This window comes from Dama dama, chromosome 18 (assembly GCF_033118175.1).
Source record: "Dama dama isolate Ldn47 chromosome 18, ASM3311817v1, whole genome shotgun sequence".
In the NCBI taxonomy this organism is placed as follows: Eukaryota; Metazoa; Chordata; class Mammalia; order Artiodactyla; family Cervidae; genus Dama; species Dama dama.
Window position 1 is genome coordinate 109,235,779 of NC_083698.1, and position 19,575 is coordinate 109,255,353.

At 44.8% G+C, this 19,575-nt stretch overlaps 1 protein-coding gene across 3 annotated transcripts in view; it reads left to right on the forward strand.

The window, feature by feature from the left end:
- The first annotated feature begins 719 nt into the window (after positions 1–719).
- The window catches only part of ACTR3B (actin related protein 3B), a 69,446-nt gene continuing 50,590 nt past the window's right edge, over positions 720–19,575 (forward strand). The window contains exon 1 of one of the 3 annotated variants that reach the window (XM_061166184.1): positions 720–828. In XM_061166184.1, the coding sequence (XP_061022167.1) occupies positions 785–828 (44 nt within the window). In that variant the 5' untranslated portion in view covers positions 720–784. Of the gene's footprint in view, positions 829–9,342; positions 9,470–19,575 lie in introns of those variants that run through there. The other 2 variants (XM_061166190.1, XM_061166183.1) reach the window with 2 other exon arrangements.

Below are 19,575 nucleotides of genomic sequence, written 5' to 3' on the forward strand. Positions count from 1 at the left end.
CACCTTTGACACTTGAGGACATGTTCCATAATGATCCTGGTGTAGTGTTAACCTGATCGAAGGTCAATCACCCCTTAAAGCTGTCCGTGCATTTGTTGCACGGGTTTTCCTCTATAGAGGAAAGCATGCAGTGTTCTGACAGGTGTAAAAATTCTAACGTCAAGTTTTTTTTTCTTTATTCAGAAAACATTTGGGTGTTTCCCATGAATGCACCAAATACTGTGCTGCGCATCCTTGTCATCAATGGTAAAAGACATTCAGGAGTCGTATCTAGCGGAGCCTATAGCCCGCTATAGGAGTACAAATAAATATATATACACGGTATAAATTTGCTCCAAATGTTGTGAAGCAAAGCAATAGATTGTTGAGATAGTGAGTAAGGTGCAGGGGGGGAGGGGCCACCTAGCAGATGAGCAGGGACAACTTTCCTGAGAAGGTGACATTTGAGCGGACACGTAAAAAGATGAAGAGTCAGGCTTCGGGGTCAAGTCCACCGTAAGTCAGAAGAGCTCACAACCTCTCCCGCAGCAAGGTGGGACGTACGGACAACGAGGCCCCGCTGCCAGCACTAAAGATGGCGGGCGGGAGGGGGCGGGGACAGGGCGTGTCCGCACCGTGATTGGTCAGGCAGCGGTGGGTGGGCGGGGCGTCACGTGGGCCGGCTGAGAGCATCCGGGCTCCCGGCGGCGGCGCTGCGGAGGCTCCCGGGAGCCCGGCGGCGGCGCGGGGCGGCGAGCGGGCCGGTGATCGGGGGAGCCTCCCGGGCCGGCCGCGTGGGCCGAGCATGGCGGGCTCCCTGCCTCCCTGCGTGGTGGACTGCGGCACCGGGTAAGAGCCGCGGGCGCCCGCTCCGGCCCCGGCGCGCCGGGCGCCTGCCTGCCCCGCGGCCCGGCCCCCCGGTCTCACCTGGGGCGCTCCGGGCCCGGGCTCGGGTCGCGGCCCTCATCTGTCCAGGGGCCCCCTGACTCGCTCACCTTGCTGGGGAGGGAGCCGAGGGGAGACGTGGCCTCCCGGCCTCCTCCCTGCTTTCGGCCGGGCCTCCTCGGGACCCCTCCGCCTCCTGGGGTGCCGGCTGCGCACCCCGCTGCCGTTCCCTCGCCTTCCGCCTGCCTCTCGGCGCCCCTGCCTTCTAATTAAAAAGTGGCCCTCGTCCTGGGTCCCCAAGCGCAGGCCATTTCTCCTCGCTGATAGGGTTTCTTTATCACTTACTTGTGGGAGGTTTTTACACCCGTCTCCCAAGTTGACATCTTAAAATTTTTTTTTTTTTTTTTGTGCAGCCCACTCTGTCCTCTTCCAGTATTGAATGGCTCAGTCAGGCTAAGGTCTTGCTTTAGTTTGCCTAGAGTTGCCTTTGCAGTTAAGAATGTTAAAAAAGACTCCATTTTGAAAAACAGAAAAATCTAAAATGTGGGAAAGGCTGTTGGTGGTAGTATAGTTTTTATCTCTCCCCCCAACCCCGTTACTTGTGGGCCGTGATTGCTTCTTTTGATGTTGAGATATGCCACTTCGGAAAGAGACCCTTCGGAAATCTCCCGGTCCTTTCTAGTGGCCCAGGCTCGGCTCATATTTAGGAAGGTGCTCGCTGAATCCATTTAGCTTTTGGTTTAGAAATTCAAGCTTGCTTGCTTGCACTGTAGGTGAAGTGCTTAATAAAATAGCCTGGAAGTAAGTTTAGTCTCTTAAAAAGATTTTTCAAGATGGGATTTTAGTCATTTTTTGCCACAGAGTATTCCACCCGACGTTCACCTTAGTCTTGATTCGTCTCTGTAGAGAAATTCACTTGGTTTAGTTGCCTTGACAACCTTGTGGGGGTGTCTCCCTTAATTTGCTACAGTCCATCTCCTACGGATTGTTCTTTCCTTTTGCTGCAGAAAAAGGAGTGGTTACAAGCCGGAAAAAAACTGCCTCTTTGCATGTATTAATTTTCCTTTCAGAGATACACATTGTACCAGAAGTTTTGGGGCTCTTTATTTCAGTAGTTGTTTTGCTACCCAAAACCGAGCCAAAAACAGTGTCGATAGGAACACCCCCCCACAGGTACTGGCTTCCTTATGTGTCCCCTTCTCCCACCATCTAGTGTTCACCCCACACCCACCTGAGGTCTGGTTGTATCAGGAGAGAAGGCAGCTGGTCAAAGAATCTTTCATCCCCACATTTGCACGTGAGGTTTTTGTGGTTTTGGTCTCATAAAACTTGAAATAAAAGCATTTCTTGGTAGAAGCCATAAAATGTGCCCACAGGGTTTGTCATAACTTTAATGTTAGTAAGCTGGGAGCCTTACTCATCATTCTTGCTATAAATATCAAAAGTGTGGTGCTCAGTCATGACCGTTTGAGGTAGGTGGTATCTCACGTGGCGGTGTGACTTCAGGATATCTTTGTTTTATGGGCCCAAGTTATGTTATCGTCTTGAGGCTGTTGTAGGCTTTGTGTCAGGACTTAGGAATAGTGGCCGGGAATCCTCCCAGGGGGTTTCACGTGGACATAGCCTGTTGTGGAAACAGGGATGGTCAGTCATGGATTTGCAGTGTCCGGTGTGTGGCCAGGAGAAGCAGCCTGGAAGAGCCCAAGTTTATTTAAGCATATTACTGCTGCTTATGTGTCCTGCAGAGCCTAGTGATTTTGGATTGGCCTTTGCCTCAAAATAGGATCAAAAGGGATAAAATGCAGATAAAAATAACTAGGACCAGAGAAAAGAATGGGCCTGGAAAATCACCTTAAACTGTAGGCCAGTAGTGCAGCTGGTTTGGCCTCAAGCTTGGCCTTCCCGTGTGACAAGATGACGAGAGAGTCATCGTCAGTTATGTAATGCCTGTCATCAGGGAAGAAGAGAAATACCTGTTTCTCAGGTGAAAAAGCTTTTTCTAGTACTACATTTTAAAAGAAAAATTCACACTGAATTATACATAGTGGGCACTTATGATTGAGAAGACAGTACACTACATGGTGCTTTTTTAAAATAGCAAATAAATTTCATCCTGGGAGCCTGGCCTCATCTAATAAACCCTGAGACCAGCTTGGTGATCTCAGGTGTTCTGGGGGCTGGGATGACATGGACCACGGCTCTGCCTGCTCCAGAGACGAAGCTTCATCCACTTAAGTTGAGTTACTGGGCTCCAGAGTGTTCAGGGAATAGTACTAGCCCGACTTTTCCTAACTGAACTTGTATTTTTGAAGATTTTTGTATTCTTTAAACTTATTTTGAGAAATTTCAAATCTACTGAAAAGCTGCAAGAAGAGTACCAAAAAAAAAATGCTATATAGTCTCCATCCAGCATTCTAACTACTAACGTGCTTTATTGTTCTCTGTATACTTTACACGTTATTATCTTTCTGAACTGTTTGTGAGTTGCAGCCATCCTGCTGTTTACACCAGGGTACTTCAGTGTATCCTTTATGAGAACATATAATCACAGACCAGTGATCAGAACTAGAAAATGTAATGTTTATGCTGTAGTGTTATCTGCTCTGTGGTCTGGATCCCGTGAGTGGTCCCTGTATGTCTCTGGACGCTCAGCCCTCCGCCCTCATCCAGCACCATACACCGTGTTTGCTTGTCATCATGTCTTTTTAGTCTCGTTTCCCTGGACCAGCTCCTTAGCCTTTTTCTGTCTTTCAGGACGTTGGTATTTTTGGCAGCCAGTTGTTACGGATAATGCTCCTCAATCTACACTTGTCTGGTGTTTCCTTACAGTAGTCACTGGGTGTGTGTTTTTGTCAGGGGTACCAGAGAAGTTATGTCAGAGCTTCTTCGTGCATCAAATCAGAAGCTCCCCCCGCCCCCTCCCCACCACCAACTTTATTGAGAAGTAACTGACATATTATGTTGCATAAGTTTAAGGTTACAATGTGCTGGTTTGGTGGGTTTGTATATTGCAGAATGAATATCATATAGCATTACTGACCCCTCCATCCTGTCATTGTAATTACCCTATTCTTGTGGGGAGAACATGTAAGATCCACTTGTCTTGGCAACTTTCAAGTATATAAAGATACAGTGCTACTAATATCATCTCTGTGCTGTCCACCATCTCCCTAGAACTTACTCCTCTTATCAGGAGGCTTAAGACAGCCGATGAAGTTCACTTGGATCATTGGATATAGTGCCGTCCACTAGATTTCTCACTGTGTGGTTACTGTTTTCCCCTTTGTAATTCATGTCTTTTGTGGAGAGAGGTTACGAGATTGTGTAAATACCCTGTTCTGCCTTAACACTTTTCACCCATTAGTTTTAGTATCCATTAGTGGTATTCTTGTTCTAATTGATGATTACAGCGATGGTTGCAAAATGTTTGTGTGTGTGTGTGTGTTTATTTATTAGTTAACATTTTACAAAAAGGGTGCACTTTCCAGTAGCTCCCTTTTACTTATCATCTGTATGGGTTATGCTTTTTAAAGAGTTACTTGTGTGATTGTTACTACATTCACTGGTTTATGATTTCTTACTGCCATTCCTTGTTTTCATGCTTCAGCTGTCCAGTAGTGGAAGCCCCATTCAGGCTGTTCCTGGTTGTCTTGAGACATGTCCCCATCCATTTTTGAGCATTTTATCAAAAGACTGCAGTGTAGTCAGTGCTGGGCATTCGTCTTTTTTTGCATTTTCTTTTCTTTTTTTTTGCTGGAGCATCTCTGAGACAGGTTTCTAGAAGTGGGGCTTCTGAGTCATAAGGTACTTTTGCTGGATCGTGTCAGATCCCACCCCGGCGTGTGTTTCTTCCCCAGTGACCTGTGACAGTGCTTACGTCTTCTTACAGACTCATCTCTGTAATTGCCGAGTTAAAGAAGTTTTTTTCTTTTCACCAATCTGGAAGGTGGGAAATGATATCGTTTTAATTTGAATTTCTTATTATGTGGGAAGATGAGCGTCTTTACACGTGATGAAGTGGCATCTGCATTTCCGTTTTCTGTCTTCATTTCTCTAGCCCATTTTTCTGCGGGCCTTCGGCCTTTTGCTGCTTTATTTTTTGGAAGCTCCTTGTGGATTAGGGTGTGTTGAGGGTCCCACAGGCCACCCCCAGGGTCACAGATTTGCTGGGAACAATCCCAGGATGGCAGTGAAAAGGTAAAAACAGCCAAGAGGAAAGGCGCATGGGGCGGAGTCTGGGCATCCCGAGTCTTTTCTCAGTGGAGTCACTGACATCCAGTGTGACAGGCATGTGAGACCGTGTTTACTGGGGAAGCTCCATAGACAGTCAGTGCCCAGAGTTTCTCTTGGGCTGGTCGTGGCACCTTCCGCCTGGCACAAACCGGAATTCCTGCCCCAGAAGGAAAGCAGGTGTTCAGCATACACTGTATTTGGGGCATGGTGGGAGCCCTCCTGAAATCTTAAGTTCCCAGATGCCAGCCAGAGGCCAAACTTACAAGCAAACCTTCACCTTCACCTTGGTAAGGAGAGCAGTCCGAGGCCTCTTTTCTGCACATGGAGGCGTCAGCCCTTTGTGATACAAGCTGCAAACACATTTTCCCTATCTATGTATCATTTGTCTGATACATGCAAAGACTTTTTTTTTAAAGCAGTAGGTTTATTTATCTTTTCCTTACTGTTGTTGGATTTTGAATCATAGTTAAAATGGGTGTTCCCCCTCCCCATTCCCAGATTTTATGTAAATCTCTGTTCCACTTGAAATTTATCCTGGGATGGGGTATGAGGATGGCCTAGTTGGAGCCAATTCTGTCTTCTTTCCTTCTGGATGTCCCGTTTATCTCAGCCTCATTTATGAAAAACAAAAAGCATAACAAAACACTGCTTGAAAATACCGCTTTTATTGTGTACTGCATTTGTCTATGCCGTTGTTTATTTCTGGATTCATTTTGGGTGCCTGAACCTGTCTGCTTATATGGCAACATCACTGAGTTTAACTCCTGAGGCTTCATGACTTCATATCTGATGAGGTTGGTGTCCCAGCCACCTCATTTTTAAGAGTATAAATGACTCTTACTTTATTTGATAGTAAATCATCCAGAAAAATCAATACTGTGTTCACTGGAAAAAATGATTATTGTCAGATAATATTGTTTGGACTTTTTAGTCTTTTTTTTGAACTTTGTATTTTGTGTTGAGGTCTAGCCAATTAACAGTGTTGCAGCAGATTCAGGAGAACAGGGAAGGGACTCAACCGTATATATACATGTACCCACCTCATCTTTTTTTTTAAACTTTATGTATGTGGCCCTGCTGGGTCCTAGTTGCTTCGCTTGGGGTCGGTTGGAGCATGTGGGATGCTCCCTGCACAGGAATGGAACCCAGGCCCCCTGCCTTGGGAGCACCAGGGAAGGTTCTCCACCTCATTTTGTAACAAGTGTCTTCCAGTCTATTCTTCCTTATTATGTCTCCAAATGCTCTTTACATGCAGTTTCTTCTTTTAGTTCTGGGGCGGGGGGGGGGAAGGTGCTGATGATATTTTGATTTGGACTGCATTAAACTTGTATGTTAATGAGGACTATTGTATTTATGATGCTGTCTTCTCACTAGAGAATACAGTGTATTCTTTCCATCAGTTCAAGTCTGTTTTGCGTCTTGTAGGAATATTGTGTTTACCTCAGGTAGCTTTCTTGTTAATCACCTAGTTATGTGGTTTTCTTTTTGGCTATTGTAAACGACATTTTCTCTTCCATTCTATTTTCTGTTTTTCTTCACTATATTAAAGGCATTTATTTTGTGTTAATTTTATAATCTGCTTCTTTACTAAATTACTAAATGATTTTTGTTGTTTGAATGAATTTTTTCCCCTCATCTTTAGGGTTTTCCAGATAGAGAATTTTGTCACGGGCAAATAGAGATGGTTTTCCCGTTCCATTTTTAGGAGCTCTGCTTACTTTTGTTTTTTTTTTTCTGACACGCTGCAGTGGCCATCGCCTCCAAATAGTGTTAACCAGAGTGGAGTTAGTGGGCATTATCCTTTTGTTCTTATTTTAGTGGAATAGTTTCTGGTGTTTCTAAAATAAGTAAGATGCAGGCTTTTGGGCTGCTGTTTGTGTCTGTATATATAAAGTGAAGTCGCTCAGTCGTGTCCGACTCTTTGTGACCCTGTGGACTGTAGCCCACCAGGCTCCTCCATCCATGGAATTCTCCAGGCAAGAATATTGAAGTGGGTTGCCATTTCCTTCTCCAGGGGATCTTCCCAACTCAGGGATCGAACCGGGGTATCCTGCATTGTAGGCAGACGCTTTACTGTTTTTAAGAAAGCTATCCAAATATGTTAAGTATCTGTCAACTGCTGTGTTTTGGAATGTTAAAACATGAATGTGTGTTGCATGTTACATGATTTCTTTGTCATAAATGGGACGTGTGGTTTTCTTTCTTAGTTCACATAGTGGATTTCCTGATGTCGAAGCATTCCTGCATTCCATAATAATCCCCACTTGATCATGATGCCTTATTTTTTGATGTGTAGGTGATTCTGTTACTACTTCATTTAGGTTTTCGCATCGGGACTTAGTATGAGTTATAGTTTAGTTTTCTGGTGCGTTCTTTGTCAGAGTGTGGGATCAGTGTTACACTGTCTTTGTGAAACAAAGGAAGAAGTTTTCTTTCTTTTTCTGTGCTCTGGGGTAGTCTAAGTAATTTTGGGATTATCTGAGTTTTAAGGTCTTGGTAGGATTTCACTGCTCCTCCTTATATTTCTTATGAGGCATCTAATGATGCCCCATCTTGAGTCGAATCAATTTTGGTTGTGTTATATTTGTCTAAAAACAATTCTGTTTTATCTAAATTTTTCAAATTTATGTATATAGTAGCCATGATTTTTAAAAATCTCTGTTTTTATGGTTATGTTTTCCCTTTGTCACTCAAATTTATCTATCTTGTCTTCACCTTTTTTCTTCAGGACTTAGCTAATAATACGGCTGTTTTGTGGGGTTTTTTTTTTTTTTAAAGAATAAGCTTTGGGGTTCACTTATTCTATTTTTCTGTTTTTTTTGACTCATTTATTTCTATTTTTATCTCCTCGGCTTTCCTTTTTGCTTTTTTTTGTTTTTGGGTTGGATATTAAATTCATTTTAATTTTCCCTTTGTATTGAAAAGGAATTTGATGCTGTGAAAATTTGGCTGTTATGTCTTTTTTTTAAAGATTTCTTTTGGATGTGAACCATTTTTAAAGTGTTGAATTTGTTACAGTATTGTGTCTGTTTCTCCTTTTGGTGTTTTGGCTGGGAGGTTTGTAGGATCTTAGCTTCCTGACCAGGCATGGAGCCTGCACCCCCTGCATTGGAAGGCAAACTCTTAACACTGGATCGCCAGGAGAGTCCCCAGCTCTTAGTCTTTAACTGTATGTATCCCTTACTGGGATTTGGGTATAGTTTATCATTATCATTTTCAAGAAATTTCTGTGTTTTTCTTTTGAGTTTCCCTCTTAACTCAGTATTTCTATACAAGTATGTTTGAAAATTTTCAAGTAGGAGGGCCTTTTCAAATTTTGTTTTTAATTCTAGTTTAATTACATTATGGTCAGAGTGCTGTTTATATTCTCTTCTTTAGACTTCACTGAGTCTGAGATATGGGCAGTTTGTGAATGTTCTCTGTGTATTTCTGAAGAGGTATACTCCCTGTGGGTGTGTTCTGAGTTCTGAGTATATCTGTATGAGCTATCTAATTAATGCTGTTATTGAGGTCTTCTGCTTATTTTTGTCCACTTCAGTTCAGTCGCTCAGCCGTGTCTGACTCTTTGCGACCCCATGGACTGCAGCAGGCCAGGCCTCCCTGTCCATCACCAACTCCTGGAGCTTGCTCAAGCTCATGTCCATTGCATCAGGGGTGCCATCCAACCATCTCATCCTCTGTCGTCCCCTTCTCCTCCTGCCTTCAATCTTTCCCAGCTTCAGGGTCCACTTACTCCGTCTGTAACTGAGAATGATGTGTTAGATGTTCCTGTCTTTAGTGTGTTTCTTGTTTATTTCTTCTTGTTCTGTGAAAGTTGCTGCTGCCTTATTTTTTAATTAATTAAGAATTTCACTTATTTAATTTTGGTTGCGCTGGGCCTTCGTTGCTGTGGGGCTACTCTCTCGTCGCGGTGTGAGGGCTTCTTCTTGCAGTGGCTTCTCCTGTTGCAGAGCACAGGCTCTCGGCACTGAGTCTGTGAGCCCGGTAGTTATGGCACAGGTTTCAGTTGCTCCACAGCTTGTGGAATCTTCCCCGGCCAGGTATCGAACCTGTGTCCCCTGCATTCGCAGGCAGGTTCTTACCCACTGCACCACCAGGGAAGTCCTGCCTTGTGGAATAGATCAGGTCTGTAGATTTGGCGGGTGATACAGGTGGCTTCCCTCATAGCTCAGTTGGTACATCATCTGCCTTGCCAATGCAGGAGACCCGGGTTCGATTCTTTGTTTGGGAAGATCCCCTGGAGAAGGGAAATGGCAACCCACTCCAGTCTTCTTGCCTGGAGAAGCCCATCGACAGAGGAGCCTGGTGGGCTACAGTCCATGGGGTCCCAAGAGTTGGACACGACTTGGCGACTAAGCGACCACCACCACAGGTGGGTTGTTGTTGGAATAGCTTCTGTCTTAACGGTCTCCGGGTCTTTCCTCTTGGGCTGGTCACTTTCCACTGAGAGTGCACTTCTGCTCTGCTTGGAGGCCGGGTCTGTGCTCTGAGAGCCGGGTTGGGAGCGGGGAGGCCGTGGGCGAGCCCGTCTCAGCTGTCAGGGCTGTCCGTGTTCAGTCGGGTGATTCTCAGAGTGGTTCCTGGACTCGCCCAGGCTGGTGACCTTGCTTCACGCTCCAAGCCTCGCTCTGCACTCCCAGAGTCAGCTTGCGGGGACGCGGGGGTCGGGGAGAGCAGCCGCCCCGGTGCGGGGTGGGGGCACGCTCATCCTGGCCCGTGTTTTGGGCCCTTCAGTCCTGGATCCTCGGGCCCGTGCGGCTGCCTGTCACGGGGCCTTTCTTCAGGGTCCCGGGTGTGTGGGGCCGGGTCTCAGCTTTGCCCACCACCAGTTCCCGGTGTCCCCAGGGCCGTTAGCGCTGATCCTCAGCCGTCCAGGCCCAGATTCCTGAAGTTGCCACCTCTTCTTTTCTCTCTTTGGTTGTGGTTTCTGCATCTTAGAAAGAATCATTTTGTTTTGGTTTTAGTGGGGCTTCGGGACAGAGAGAATTGGATCACGTGTTTAGTCTACCGTTTTACCGTGGAAGTCAGAATTCACTTGATAATGCCCCAAACCCATAAAGAGGCCACATGTTCGATCTTATATTTACCAGACATGGAGCAAAGGTGGTGCTAGTGGTAAAGAACCCGCCTGCCGATGCGGGAGACCTAAGAGATGTGGGTTCATCCCTGGGTCAGGAGGATCCCCGGAGGAGGGCACAGCAGCCCATTCCGGTATCCTTGCCTGGAGAATCCCATGGACAGAGGGGCCTGATGGGCTACAGTCCATGGGGTCACAAAGAGTCGGACATGACTGAAGTGACTTAGCATGTAGAAGTGGACATATATATTGGGTAATGTAAAATTTACAGACCAAATAGAGAAAAAGAAAGACAAAGACTATTGGATTTAGATAAAAGAATCAATTTGAACTTACGTATTTAACTGTGTCTTGTAAACAGAAACTACCATTTTCTATATGACAACCCAAGGAATGTTTGAAGGACTTGATTATGATTATGTATTAATTTCTGCAGTATACAGTGTGTGGAGTGTGTATTATTTAGAACATCATCATTAAGATCTGGGAACAATTTTAGTTTTATCAAAATCATGCTCTGAGGCAGGGTAGTCACTTTTTAAAAAATTTAAACAGAACATCTTAGGAGTGGGTAGAGCTATTCTGGTTGAATTTGGGGTTTGAGATTGGACCTCATAAGGGGTCTCACACAAAAGAACCTCCATCCTGGATACAGTGTTAAAAACGCTGTTTTAAGATGTGACATTTCCGCTTTCAAACATAAATTGGTCGAGCTGACACTGTGACCTTCTGCTCTAGACAGCCGGCTGTAGGAGGAATGTAGGTAAGTGCGTCGAGCTGACAGCAGTCAGATCAGCCCTCCTCACTGCAGGCAGTTCTGTGCAGAGAGGGGCCTTTAACACGGGGAGCGGAAGAAGCTTTGCACAAGGGCCTTTTAGAATGTTTGCTGCGAATAAGGATGTGTTGTGTTTGCAGACAGAGACATCGGAGGATACACGAGAATAGAGTGGAAGGCAAAACGGGTGGGCGGGTGTCGGAATGGGAGTGGGACTTCCCAAGGTACCTGGTGCGAGTGTCTGAAAGTTTGAAGTGTGGGGACATACTGGGTTAGCAGCAGAGTTGTCACTCTTGGTCCTGCCTCGTGCAGCCCTTGATTCTGCTTCTGTATCTCCTGTCTGTCCTGATTTCCCAGTGAGAAGAGGCTTCAGGTCCAGGATGCTCGGAAGGTGGCCCTGTGTTTGAGAAGACTGGGCCGGGTATGCAGGGTTTATGTGTGTTGAGAAGGGCGCTTGGCTGCACCACGCTGGCTGTCCTTTGGGAAGATGGTTTTCAGATAAACATTAAAAAAAGCCTTTTAATGTGAAGGTTGTCAATCTTAATTCTTCATGTACACATGCTTGGGAAAATCTGACTGATACAGCTCTTCATGTATGGGTATATCAATGTACACAGAACTGGAAGGGAAATGAGTGTAGGGAGAGACTTTCAGAGTAGAAACTGCAAAGGAAATTGTTCAGGAAAATAATTGGTAGATTTGACCATCTAAATTGTTGAAACGATTATCTTTCAGAAAATGTATAATTGCAGGTAAACCGCAAATTCAGAAAAGTTAGTAAATATGTGGGCAAACGTTACATCCTCGGTGTGTAAAGTGAAGTGAAGTCGCTCGGTCGTGTCCGACTCTTTGCGACCCCTTGGCCTGTAACCCGCCAGGCTCCTCTGTCCATGGGATTCTCCAGGCAAGAGTACTGGAGTGGGTTGCCTTTCCCTTTCTCCAGGGGATCTTCCCACGCAGAGGTCGAACCCAGGTCTTCCACGTTGCAGGCAGACACGTCACCATCTGGGCCACCAGCGAGCCTCGGTCTGTAGAAGTTCACACAAATTGATGACACCAAAAGTCCAGAAGGAAAATTATCTATGGGCAGTTCATGGAGGAAATACAGTTGGTGACTATACAGCAAATAATATTCAGCAGTTGAATGAAGTTATTGACTATGAGATCCTTTCACCTTTTGGATTAGGAGATATTTTCTAGAAATGGTCAGTTATATTTAGCACTGAGATAGGGATTGACATTGAACTTCCCTGGTGCCTCAGTGGTGAAGAATCCGCCTGCAATGCAGGAGATGCTGGTTCAATCCCTGAGTCAGGGTGGTCCCTGGAGAAGGGAATGGCTACCCACTCCAGTATTCCTGCCTGGGAAATCCCGTGGACAGAAAGCCTGGTGGGCTACAGCGTATGGGGTCACGAAGAGTCAGACATGACTGGGCAACTAAACAACGACGACAGAGGGGTTGTTATTACCGTGTGCTAGTGAAGACGCTGAAGCTGGAGGGATTCCTTAACTTCCTGAAGCCCCAGAGCTAGTGCTGCGCTTAGAACCCAGCACCCCGGGCCCCGTTTAACTCCCTGCAGTGTGAATATACGTACTGTCTTAGAGCAGCTGTTTTCACTGTGAACCTTCCCCCTAAGAACTGCTTTTGCTGCATCCCATAGATTGTGTGATTGTGTTTTTCTTGTCATTTGTCTCAAAGTAGTTTTTAATTTCCCCTTCGATTTCATTGTTGACTGATTCGTTTTTCGGGTCAACTATTTTCAAAGTATATGTATATATGACCAGTAACATGTCTGCTTCATTTTTGATGATTGTGTAGCATTTTATTGAATGATGGCAATATATTTATTTAATTTATCCTCAATTGATGGCATCTGAGTATTTGCATTTTTTGTTGTTGTTTTCCTATTACACTGCTGTAGAGAACGTTTTTTGTGCATTTCTTTTTATACATGTGAAAGTGCTTCAGTGGGGTAAATTCCTAGAAATGTGCTATTTGGACAGTGGGGTGTATGCATTTAAACTATTTGTATAAAATGGTGTATGCATTTACAGTATTGATAAATAATATGAAACTTCTCCTTATGATGAGGCCTCAACTTTTTAATTGTAAAATTAAGTGTAATTTTCAGTGTAAAATTTACTACCACCTTCTTCAGTATTGGCCCAGATTTTGAATGGTTTCGCATTAAATTTATAGGTGAGTTTAGTGATAATAGGTGATGCTTCTTTTTAAACTGTTGACTCTTCCTGTATGAGTGAGGTGTGTCTCTGTCTCCTTGTATATGGAGTGTTCTTCCCTTCCTATGTCTTATTCTCAGGGGTAATGTTGTTCTGTGTTGTCGCTGTTCTGAATGGCATCTTTCCATCCAGTGTATATTCTTACTGGCTACTGGTAGGAAGGTTGCTGATTCTTGTCTCTTTTTTGGTTAGAATGTGAGCATGAGGATGGGGGAGCTTGCATTTTATAAAAATTCAGAGATGACTGCATGTGATATATAGTTGAGTCAGTGATTCCTGCACTGACTGTTCTTCAGAACTGTGGCTGAGGGTGGTGGGGAGGAAGGAAGGGGATGTTTAAAATACAAAAATCCAAATGCCTTCTCTGTGACTCTGGGACAGGCCCTGGGAATCTGCATTTTTCAGAAGCTTCCCAGGTGATCCGGTCAGTCAGTCGTGGTACTTTCTTTCCAGATGCCTTCCCAGGTAATCTTAAACTCCCCTGCCAGATAATGTAGGCCATGCTACTGTGAGAAGCACAATCTGAAATTGTGTTTCTGACAGGTGACCTTTTTTTAAGCAACCTAATTCTCATGTTTTATTGTATGGTTTTTAAAACTTTATTTATTTATTTTTACATGACATTTTTCTTTTTTTAAATTGAAATATAGGGCTTCTCAGGTGGTGCTAGCGGTAAAGAACCTGCCTGCTGATGGAGGAGATGCGAGGGACTTGGGGTTCAGTCCCTGGGTCAGGAGGATCCCCCGGAGAGGACATGGCAACCCACTCCAGTGTTCTTGCCTGGAGAATCCCATGGACAGAGGAGCCTGGGGGGCTGCAGTCCGTGGGGTCGCAGAGCCGGACACGACTGAGCACGTGGAGCATAGTTGATCTACAGCGTTGTGTTAGTTTCTGGTATACAGCCAAGTGATCCAGTTACACACACGTTGTTTTTCAGATTCTCTTCTCTTACAGATTATTACAAGATGCTGAACATAGTTCCCTATGCTATACAGTAGGACCTTGGTGTTTATCTGTTTTGTGTGTAGTCGTGTGTATCTGCGAATCCCAAACTCCTGATTTATCCTCCTTCCGCCTTCCCCTTTGATGGTCATAAGTTTGTTTTCCGTGTCCGTGTCTAATGGGTGGGCATTTAGGGGAACGTTTCGAGGACCAGGACCGTGCTTCCCCTCCCCTCCCTCTCTCAGTATCCTCATATATGCCTACCACATGGCTTCTAGCTAGCAGGCTGGTGGGAATGTATCTTTGCATAAATGGTGTCTAGAATACCTTCCCTATTTTAAGAGTTGTATTTTACTTGATGATTGTTGTGGAGCTGAGCTGTTGTAAGATTGTCTCCACCGGGGCATGCCAGTCCAACACTGGGTTGTCCTCCTAGGAGAGAATTGCAGGAGGACCACTTGTTAGTTGCATGTACAAACGTTCTAATTAGTAGGGTCTCATTGAGGTTCCACATGGACCTGTGTTGATGAAGATTTTGTTGAAATTTAAAATTTGAATGTCTCAAAAAATCTTGTAAGATGTTCCTTACATTGTGATTATTCAAAGTAAGAAAACCTCAAATGTGTTTGATGCTGTGTCAAAATTAGCACAGAAGAATTTATAAAGACGTTGGATTACCACAAAGGGATCTGAATAATTTGTGCTTTTGCCAGTGTTTTTGTTTTAATGGTTTCCGTTTTGCCAGGAAGGTGAGGAGGGGAGACCTCATAGAGGTTAGCACCCACACTGTTAATGGTCTCTTGGTGCTGGGTTTGGAGGTCGTTGCTGCCGGCACGTCACTGCCGCCCGGCACCCATGTGACTGACAGAGGCCTCCGGTGAGGGCCGTGCGGTCTCAGCGCGGAGACTTCAGAACCCCAACACCCTGGCAGCTGTTGCCGGGCGACACGCAGCGGTGGCATCATCTGCAGAGGGTGGGATGTTAGAGCCGTGGGCCCCGAAAGGGCCGCGTCCATCTGTGGAGCCCGACCTTTGGCCACGGTGGGCCGCTGTTCACGGTTTCAGGACACACAGCTTGGAGACGGGGATGAGACGCCGCGGTTGAAGGACACCTGGTATCTTTAGCGTCAGCGTTGGTGCATTTTATCTCCTCCACTTCACACGCGAGTGTGTCTGTGGTGTTCAGAGTGGGCACAGCAGGAAGACTGAGTGGTGTGGTTTGGGACACATGAACGTAACGGCTTTGGAAACATTTTTTTAAAAAAATTTAAATTAGGAAGTATTTCAGTCCATCCTAAAGGAAATCAGTCCTGAATATTCCTTGGAAGGACTGATGCTGAAGCTGAAGCTCCAATACTTTGGCCACCTGATGTGAAGAGCTGACTCATTTGAAAAGACCCTGATGCTGGGAAAGATTGAGGGCAGGAGGAGAAGGGGACGACAGAGGATGAGATGGTTGGATGGCATCACCGACTCAATGGACATGAGTTTGAGTAAGCTCCGGGAGTTGGTGATGGACAGGGAGGCCTGGAGTGCTGCAGTCGTGGGGTCACAAAGAGTTGGACACGACTGAGCTACTGAACTGAACTGACCTGAATCACACATAAAAATGGTAGCAGGCAGATGAAAAATATAGAGAGCACTGCTGTTGTGCTTGTTCTCTTTCTGTTTACATGTTTAATGCATTAGCTCACTGCCCCTAGGAAGTGGGCTGTGTTATGATCCCGCTTTTACAGATGGAGAAACTGAGGCACAGAGATACCCGTTTGGCAAATGAGAGAGCTGGGATTTGAGCTCCAACAGTCTGGTGCTGGAGCACATGGTCCCAACCAGTGCATACACTCTGCTGCCTTTCAGAAATATAAAAAGTAATATAACAGACGTGAATGATACTTAGCACCTAATTTGAATAAATGTTAGCATTTTTCTGTACAGCTAACCCCTGGACAACACTGAGGTTAGGGGCACCAACCCCAGCACAGTTGTAAATTTACATATAACTTTTTGACTCTCCCAAAACTTAACTACTAGTAGTCTTCCATTGACCAGAAGCCTTCAGTTCAGTTCAGTTCAGTTCGGTCGGGTCCGACTCTTTGTGGCCCCATGGCCTGCAGCACACCAGGCTTCCCTGTCCATCACCAAATACTGTAGCTTGCTCAAACTCATGTCTGTCGAGTCCGTGACGCCATCCGACCATCTCATCCTCTGTTGTCCCCTTCTCCTCCTGCCTTCAATCTCTCCCAGCATCAGGGTCTTTTCTAATGAGTCAGCTCTTCGCATCAGGTGGCCAAAGTATTGGAGTTTCAGCTTCAGCATCAGTCCTTCCAGTGAATATTCAGAACTGATTTCCTTTAGGATGGACTAGTTTGATCTCCTTGTAGCCCAAGGGACTCTCAGGAGTCTTCTCCAGCACGACAATTCGAAAGCATTAATTCTTTGGTGCTCAGCTTTCTTTATAGTCAGTCGTGTACTGTATTTATCGATATTGCTAAGTTTACATCATCTGTACGTAAGATGAATCATCTGTCAGTCCCTACATCAATATTATATTACATAAAACACTGTTATTAACAGTAGACATCAAAAATGAAAAGGTAATGAAACGTGAAGAAGTTCAGATTTATTTACAGTGCAGTTCATGCATTGATAACACAGAGGCGGAATGTGATGGAAGCCAAGTGCAATTGCTATTACAGTTTCTTGGTAGCCCAGCCTCTATACTGGAGAATGAATTGTTAAAGATTTTTATGGCAAACGGTATTACAGCCAAATTCCTGATACCGAGTTGGAAACACTGTTGCATTTAAACACCACCACTTGCCTGTAGTGATAGCCGGATCTGCAGGTTCTCCAGTTACTGGGGGGCGGAGGGGCAGTCATGCTGTACAATGAAGTGACTCCTTGGAAGTAACACAAGGAGTAAGAAAACTAACACATTATTAAGTCTATGTTAAATTTCAGTCATCCTACGCTTGTGTAAGGATAGGCTCTCCATTTGAACGCAGGTCTTGCACACGATCTTCTATGTATATTTATTGAAAATAAATCCACCTGTAAGTGGACCTGCCTAGTTCAAACCTGTGTTTATGAGAGTCAGCTGTATTTGTTTCAAGGTTGTTTTGTTTCTGAAATGACTCTGTTACACACACACAGGTGTAAAGGAGAGATTAAGCAATGTCTTTGTCTTCTTTGTCTTTGTCTTCATTAAACAGCGTCTGATGTATTAAGCAATATCTTTGGTCTTCTTTGCATATAAGTTAAATAAACAGGGTGACAATATACAGCCTTGACGTACTTCTTTCCCAATTTGGAACCAGTCTGTTGTTCCATGTCCGGTTCTAACTGTTGCTTCTTGACCTGCATATAGATTTCTCAGGAGGCAGGTCAGGTGGTCTGGTATCCCCATCTGTTTAAGAATTTCCCACAGTTTGTTGTGATCCACAGAAAGACATTAGCATAGTCAGTAAAGCAGAAGTAGATGTTTTTCTGGAACTCTCTTGCTTTTTCGATGATCCAACAGATGTTGGCAATTTGATCTCTGGTTTCTCTGCCTTTTGTGAATCCAGCTTGCATATCTGGAAGTTCTTGGTTCATGTACTGTTGAAGCCTGGCTTGGAGAATTTTGAGCATTTCTTGGCTAGCGTGTGAGATGAGTGCAATTGTGTAGTAGTTTAAGCATTCTTTGGCATTGCATTTCTTTGGGATTGAAATGAAAACTGACCTTTTCCAGTCCTGTGGCTGCTACTGAGTTTTTCAAATTTGCTGGCATAAAGTGTGCTGCACTTTCACAGCATCATCTTTTAGGGTTTGAAATAGCTTGATTGGAATTCCATCACCTCCACTAGCTTTGTTCGCAGTGATGCTTCCTAAGGCCCACCAGACTTCAAATTCCAGGATGTCTGGCTCTAGGTGAGTGATCACACCATTGTGGTTACCTGGGTCATGAAGATCTTTTTTGTATATTTCTTCTGTGTATTCTTGCCACCTCTTCTTAATATCTTCAGGTTCTATTAGGTCCATAGCGTTTCTGTCCTTTATTGAGCCTATCTTTGCGTGAAATGTTCCCTTGGTATCTAATTTTCTTGATGAGATCTCTAGTCTTTTCTATTCTACTGTTTTCCTCTGTTTCTTTGCATTGATCATTGAGCAAAGGCTTTCTTGTCTCTCCTTGCTATTCTTTTTTTTTTTTTTCTCCTTGCTATTCTTTGGAACTCTGCATTAAAACAGGTGTATCTTTCCTTTTCTCCTTTGCCTTTAGCTTCTCTTCTTTTCTCAGCTATTTGTAAGTCCTCTTCAGACAACCATATTGCTTTTTGGCTTTTCTTTTTCTTGGGAATGGTTTTGATCACCGCCTCCTGTACAGTGTTATGAACCTCTGTCCATAGTTTTTCAGGCACTCTTATCAGATCTAATTCCTTGAATCTATTTGTCACTTCCACTGTATAATTGTAAGGGATTTGATTTAGGTCATACCTGAATGGCCTAGTGGTTTTCCCTACTTTCTTCAATTTAAGTCTGAATTTGGCAATAAGGAGTTCATGATCTGAGGCCCAGTCACCTCCCGGTCTTATTTTTGCTGACTGTATAGGAGTTCTTCATCTTTGGTTACAAAGAATAAAATCAGTCTGATTTCGGTGTTGACCATCTGGTGATGTCCATGTGTAGGGTTGTCTCTGTGTTGTTGGAATAGGGTGTTTGCTGTGACCAGTGCATTCTCTTGGCAAAACTCTGTTAGCCTTTGCCCTACTTCATTCTGGACTCCAAGGCCAAATTTGCCTGTTACTCCAGGTATCTTTTGACTACTGTCATGTATGGATGTGACATTTGGACCATAAAGAAAGCTGAGCGCTGAAGAATTGATGCTTTTGAACTGTGGTGTTAGGGAAGACTCTTGAGAGTCCCTTGGACTACAAGGGGATCAAACCAGTTCATCCTAAAGGAAATTAGTCCCGAATATTCATTGGAAGACTGATGCTGAAGCTGAAGCTCCAATACTTTGGCCACCTGATGTGAAGAACTGACTCATTTGAAAAGACCCTGATGCTGGGAAAGATTGAACGCAGGAGGAGAAGGGGACGACAGAGGATAAGATGGTCGGATGGCATCACCGACTCAATGGACATGGGTTTGAGTAAACTCTGGGAGTTGGTGATGGACAGGGAAGTCTCGTGTGCTGCGGTCCTTGGGGCTGCAAAGGGTTGGACATGACTGAGCAACTGCACTGAACTTGGTCTTCTCTGGTTTCATCAGATTGTTTTTTTGACTGTCAGCACTGTCCCCCGCCCCCCAACGGCGCCGTTTCAAACACTGGTTCCTCCGCCAGCGGTTTGACAGTGACTGCCTCCTCTTACACCCTGTGAGAAGTCATTCAGCAGATGTTTATGGAGTGTCTGCTACATGTCAGGGCTGTGCCAGGGGTGGGAGAGAGTCCAGAAAAAGGACCC